A 6588-nucleotide genomic window follows, 5' to 3' on the forward strand; every position below is an offset into this window, starting at 1 on the left:
GGAGAGATTGCAGTCAAGAAAACAAATACCCTGCCTCAAAGAGACTTAATTTTAGCTGGGGAAGACAGATGATAAATAAGTTGTATTCGGAAACTAATTCTCTAATATAGAGACTATTAGAAAATGACAGATGCTGTAGAGACGAGGCAATGGCAGTAGTAACAGGGAAGGGTTTGCAATATTAAAGTCTTTTGGGAAGGACTTTTTGAAAGGGTAATATTTGAGCAAAGATTTGAAGAAATTAAGGGATCAAGTCACATGGGTGGGGTGTTCTAGAGGAGCGTTCTAAGGGAAGAATATTCTAGACATAAGAAATGAGTGCAGAGGAAAGTGCTGGGGCCAGAGTGAGCCTGGTGCCTGTAGAGAACAGACTGTCTGCAGCAGCAGCAGGCGCAGGTTAGGGAGCTGTGGTAGCAATCAGGGCGGAAGATGGCGGCGGTTCGGACCAGCGTGGGCACAGACACGGCATGGGGTAGGAGGGAGCCTAATCAACTAGAGGGATAAGAGCTGCCATTAACTGAACTGGAGAGGAGCACAGGAGGGGGCTGGGTTTGAGGGTAGGTGAAAAGGTTGATTTTGCTTGAGTTTGAGCAGATACCACGTGGAGCTGCGTAAGCCCCTGGACCAGTGAGGCAAGGGTTTGAGTAGTCAGAACTGTCAGTAGGAGTGTGAGAGCATTCCATCTATGAATGATACTCAGAACCTTGAGAGCAGATGAAATCATCAAAGAAGCTAGTTAGATAGAAGAGTGCTCTGATCACTGAGCCCCAAAGAAACCACAGTGTCAAGAAGTTAAGAGATTGTGGAGGAGCTGGCAGAAAGAGATTGGGGCCTGGAGCAGTGGGTGGGGCGGGGAGTGGACCATGGTGTCCTTGATGTCAGAGGAAGTCGGGGAGGACCACCCTGGTTCCATCCACCTTCCTTTGAAGGGATGTGGACTGGGAATTGAGCACTGTATTTATCGACATAGAGGCCATTGGTGACCTAGACAAAGGCATACAAAAGGACATGTTTTATTTATTCTGAATATTCTTAGTCCTGTCCTCCAAGTCTTGTAAAACAAAGTTGTAACTGACTTGATTGTAATTTTTTTTCTAGTTTTCGGCCTGCTCCATTCTTTGTTTTAGATGAAGTAGATGCAGCCCTGGACAATACTAACATTGGCAAAGTAAGTTCCTTTCTGATTTAACTTCCAGTGCAGTGTTTACAATTCAAGGATCAGGATGCAGTCAGAAGGCAATTTACTCTGAGCAAACATAGTTTGATAGTTGCTGTATAAAAGCAAAATCTAAGTTAAAAATCTAAAAATAAGATGATTCAGGGTAGTAGTTTTCACTCAGGGTTTAGGGGACTCAGGATCACTGTGCTGGATCCACAGCACTGCTGCTGAGTGACTTGCTTTTCCCCAAATCTGGGTATTGGGACCTAGAGGACCCTTGAAAGTAGACCACATGGCAAATAGGACCAAATTAGTTGTTTAATAAAGTCCAAAATAACATACCTAAATAAAATTCCAAAGGAATTAAAGTTCAAAATTTTGGTCCCCTTCATTTATTAAAATGTCTCCAGTCAGTGCATTTGCACATAATCCTGTTTTCAGGATTTGAGACCATGAGGGAACTAAGGACGTAACTGAAAATCAGCCTTAAAGATCAGTCAGTACATAGACGGACAGAGCCGCCTGTGACAGACTCTCAGACGTCTCAGCCATCTTGACTGTAAATTTCGGACTTGACTGGAAGGTGACCACAGGATGGAGGCCAACGCTGGTGGCCCCATCCTGCAGAGACCCTGGGCCGTGGTCCTATTGCCAGAGCCATCCATTTCTGGAAGGAGACGAATTAAACTTCTGGTTTTGATTCTAGGTTCATCAGCCTTCCGGAAATGACTGGACTTTGCATTTATAGCTGTTTATAAGGAGGCTGCTCTGGTCATTGGAGAAGGAAATGGCAACACACTCCAGTATTCTTGCCTAGAGAATCCTGTGGACAGAGGAGCCTGGCGAGCTGCTGTCCATAGCGTCGCACAGAGTCGGACACGACTGAAGCGACTTAGCATGCATGCATGCATTGGAGAAGGAAATGGCAACCCACTCCAGTGTTCTTGCCTGGAGAATCCCAGGGACAGAGGAGTCTGGTGGGCTGCCATCCATGGGGTTGCACAGAGTCGGACACGACTGAAGCGACTTAAGAGCAGCAGCAGCAGCAGCTCTGGTCATGCTGAGAGAGAAGGTCTCAGTAATTTGTTAAGTTGGCATTCTGGGTTATACTTTAGTCTTACAAACTTGGTTACCGAGTCCAACCCTGAGAGGTGTATTGAGTCTTGGGCACCACCCTGAGTCTCTGCAGTTGACCTCCTTTGATCTCTCTCTGTTGAGCCTCTTGTGTGATCCTGGGAGACGCAGGGGCTTTCCAGGAGCTGCAGCCCAGGGTAACTTCTGCTGGGAACAGTGTCATCTTCCAGCATTTCCCAGGCTGTATTCACCTAACCCAGCTCTCTATAGGGCCTTGCTGTTTGAACGTCACGGCATACATAAGAATGGCACATTGATGCCACACCCACAAAAGTTAGGAACTAAATCCAGGGTCCCCTGAAGCTTGTAGAGAACAGGCCAGAGCCACGTTCTGTGACCTGCGAGAGATGTTGGGATGACTGGGAAAAGGAAACACAGGAATAAAAAGAGAGTCTTGATTCATCTCTCTGGAATGCCAGCCAATCTGCATCAGCTAATTGGACTCCAAGGCCTGACTCTTTTGAGAGAATTTCCCCTCAGGAGGTTAATTTTAGCACTTTGTATCCCATATCCTGTGTGTGGGGGGCAGGGGGTGGCTCTGTCACTGTGGACTTCGGACACTCCCCTTCTCTGAAGGGGAACTGAAGTGTATTCTGTTGTTGTTTAGTCACTCGGTTGTGTCTGACTCTTTTGTGACCCCATGGACTGTAGCCTACCAGGCTCCTCTGTTCTTGGGATTTTCCAAACAAGAATACTGGAATAGATTGCCATTTCCTTCTCCAGGATCTTCCCGAACCAGGGATCAAACCCGCATCTCCTGCATTAGCAGGCAGATTTTTTACTGCTAAGTCACCAGGGAAGCCCAAGATATCCATATCTTCTAGCAAAATTTAGATGTTTGTATTAGTGGAATCTTCAAGAACTAGGTCTTACTTACTACTCTTTTCTATTGTAATATGTACTATCCTATGTACTAAAAGCCTCTTAATTTCCAGTTTCCCTTTGAGATTTATGTTCCTGGCACCCCACTGCTGAATTGAGTATGAGCATGATGTAATATGAGCAGCTGTGAAGGAGCTTCCAGTCCCGCTTGTGGTCGGGGTACCCAACCCTTATCACACGTGACTCCTAGCAAAATGCATGCCTTACATTTTTGCATCCTGTCTCCTCTTCCATTCTGTCAACACCCCAAGACTTTTTAAAGACCTGTCTCACAGTGGCTACCATTGCCTCTAATGGGGGAGTTCCTTCCATGAATTCAGCCTCTTAGCCTGAAGCATTTTCTCCCTCTCGTCATTCACCTCAACTGCTGACTCATTCCTCAACTGAAGCTGCCATTCCTGCTTCCAAAATATGTCCTTCACTTCTTGAGTGCAGTCAGAAGACATACTGTAAACTTGCAGAGAAATCCAGGGTGTTGGCAAGTAACTTGTTAAACTGTAGTTTGAGTCCAAATTGTTCTTCATAATTTTCCAAGTTCTGAGTAGAGTCTGTCCACCAAGACCCATTTCTATGCAGTCTATCTTGTTCTTATTCTCATTCCTTAGAATTAAGTCTTTGAGTTCCCCTCTAACCAAATGAGTTGATTATGGATTATGTATATATAATTGCCATATTTTTCTCATCTCGAGGCTTTGATGGCAGTATAGGAAGTTGGAAGTTTAAATACCACCCTTTATCCTAGAAATATCTGAGTGGTAGTTTTACCTTATTGTCAAGATTGATTGCCTAGTCACATCATGGTATCTTAAGTTAGAGTTTTATTCTTAAAAATATTCTTCCAAGTTTTCAATCATAGATTTAATGAGCCTTATATATATTTTTTACTAACCTCTTATTTTACAGTCTGAACTATTTCCATTTCTGTAGTGGATTTATTGCGTTTACAGAAAGAGAAGTAAGTGCCTCGTCGCCTAAAATGGGCAGATTCAGAGACCTGCAGAGTCTGTCCTCACAGCCCCCAGAAAGGAGGCCTTTGCTTACTGATGAAACATGTGCTTTCTGTTTCCTCCCAGGTGTCAAGTTATATTAAAGAGCAGACTCGGGAACAGTTTCAGATGATAATCATTTCCCTGAAAGAGGAGTTCTATTCCAAAGCTGATGCACTGATAGGCATCTATCCAGAGGTAAAGATAAGTAAAAACAGATAAAGTCACCTTATAGTGTGTCCTGACACCACAAGTTCCTAGTGTAGATACTGTTTGATTTCTGCACTTTATTAATATAGGCCTAAATATTTTTTAGTCAAATGAGACTTAATAGTAACTACTTAGATATTTTTCTATGGCAGTACACAGAAATTTAAGTAATATTTTAAGTGAAAAAGCAAATAGAAAACTGTACAACAGTGAGTATAATTTTGTTTTTAAAACAATAGTGCACATTAACTTACAGAGCAAACTGTTGATATTATCTTCCATATTTCTATAATGTCTGAATGTTTTAGCAACAACAAACGCACTGTTGTAGAACTAACAAGGAGCCATTTATCTTCCAAAGCTACTAAAAGAAAAAACAAAGAATTTGACAGAGTTCCAAGTTGTATAGTAATTTTTGTAATTCAGTTTCTTAAGCCATTGAAAGTACTTAGTTGAGCTAATGGAGCAGAGCAACTCATTCAGATCATTCAGTTCTTGGACAATTAGGTTTTACTTCCTGAGTTTTCCTTTAAGATAAAGATTAAAGCAACTGTACTGCAATAAAAATTAATTAAAAAAAAAAAAAGATTAAAAATACATTTCCCTTCCTGTGCCTAATTAATGTCAGGGGGTCACTGGAAGAGAACTGAAGTTCTCACTCCAGTGTAGAGGAGGGGTGAACTCTTCAGGGGTGAGCCCAGGTCTCAGCCGGGCCCTGTCAGTCACACCAGACAGGTCATTAATGTGTATTGTGCGTACACATGGGCACACCTAGCGGTGAGTAACTCAGAGGGGGCAAGAACTTGGACTTGTAGCCCACCCTAGGCTGAAATAAGCAGAAGGGGCTTGGGCTTCTGGGAAGGGAAGGCAAGCAACAGGACAGGGACCCGAGAGAGCACAGTAAACAAGGACGTCCAGTCGGATTTGCTCTGCTGATTCGAGCACCTTCTCCACTGAGGAGGAGTTCAGAGTGGAAAGGATGTCCCCTTTTACATAGATGTCAGTTTCCTTTACAGAAGGGAAACTTGTGCTCAGCTTTTAGAGCTTCTCCTGTATCTGCTGGTTCTCAGTAGCCTCTGGCTCAAAACAATCCACATGCAAAAGAGGCATATTTTTGGGTGGCACATTCTGGTACCCTTCAGTTCCGTTCAGTTCAGTCACTCAGTCGTGTCCGACTCTGCGACCCAATGTCGCAGCACGCCAGGCCTCCCTGTCCATCACCAGCTCCCGGAGTTCACCCAAACTATGGTACCCTTACCAAAAACAAAACATAAAGCTGATGGAAATGCAGAAGTAACAGCTTCTCAGGTGGTTATAAAGAGGTTCCTTTAAAATGCAAATCCAGACTCACTAATGGCTCTTTACATTTAATAGCACTTACTCTCTACTGGAACTGACTTTTAACTGTCTTTTCTCCTTTTCAGCACGATGACTGCATGTTCAGCCGAGTTTTGACCCTAGATCTTTCTCAGTATCCAGATACTGAAGGCAGAGAAAGCGGCAGGAGACAGCGCAAGCCCCACTAGGACCTAGAGTGCCCTCAGCTGGGAGCAGTCACAGAGTTCAGGCCAGTCTGTTTAGTTCAGGCCCAGACTGCTTCTGGAGCAAAAGCCAGGCGGCCTGTGTGCCATTTGTGGAAAAGCTTGACTGTTACAGGCCAAGACGCTGCAGCTCACCTCCGCTGAGGAGTGTCCAGGCCCCACTCCAGGAGGTGATGTGTCCCCTGAGAGTCAGCTTTGATTGAGTTTAACAGAGAAACCACTACAGTTTAAACTTGCATTCTGAAAGCCGGTCAGAAAATTTTGAATACTGCATCATCTTTACTCTGATCTTGCCTTGTATGTTTAAGTAATCTTTAAGGGAAACTCATGGTTTTTAAATAGTTACAGGGTGTTGAATCTGTTTCATGGAAAGTTATTTCAGAGGAACTTTAGTCAATATTGAAAATGCCAATAAACTCTAATTTCAAATGTCTGCAATCTGCAATTTTAGGAACACAAAAAAAATTTAAGATGAAATTGAATTATGTCTGCTTCCGTGCCGTTTAAATTTCTCTGAATATAATTTCTGTTAAGGAAACACTGAAGAACACAGGCTTTCCCAGTTAACACTGACTTCACAGGGAAGCAGTCATCCTTATCTGTGGGCATCATGTGTATCAAAATCCAAGCATGCTCAAATCCCTTACACAGATTGCTATAATAATATTTGCATATA

General features: G+C 43.4%; 1 protein-coding gene across 5 annotated transcripts in view; it reads left to right on the forward strand.

Moving 5' to 3' along the window:
- The window catches only part of SMC1B (structural maintenance of chromosomes 1B), an 82636-nt gene extending 76291 nt beyond the window's left edge, over positions 1-6345 (forward strand). For all 5 annotated transcript variants that reach the window (XM_044940757.1, XM_025282691.2, XM_006063279.3 and 2 more), the window contains 3 exons: positions 1099-1168; positions 4249-4359; positions 5796-6345. In XM_044940757.1, the coding sequence (XP_044796692.1) occupies positions 1099-1168; positions 4249-4359; positions 5796-5897 (283 nt within the window). In that variant the 3' untranslated portion in view covers positions 5898-6345. The remainder of the gene's footprint in view (positions 1-1098; positions 1169-4248; positions 4360-5795) is intronic.
- The last annotated feature ends 243 nt before the right edge of the window (positions 6346-6588 follow it).

Source organism: Bubalus bubalis, chromosome 4, assembly GCF_019923935.1.
Source record: "Bubalus bubalis isolate 160015118507 breed Murrah chromosome 4, NDDB_SH_1, whole genome shotgun sequence".
NCBI lineage: Eukaryota > Metazoa > Chordata > Mammalia > Artiodactyla > Bovidae > Bubalus > Bubalus bubalis.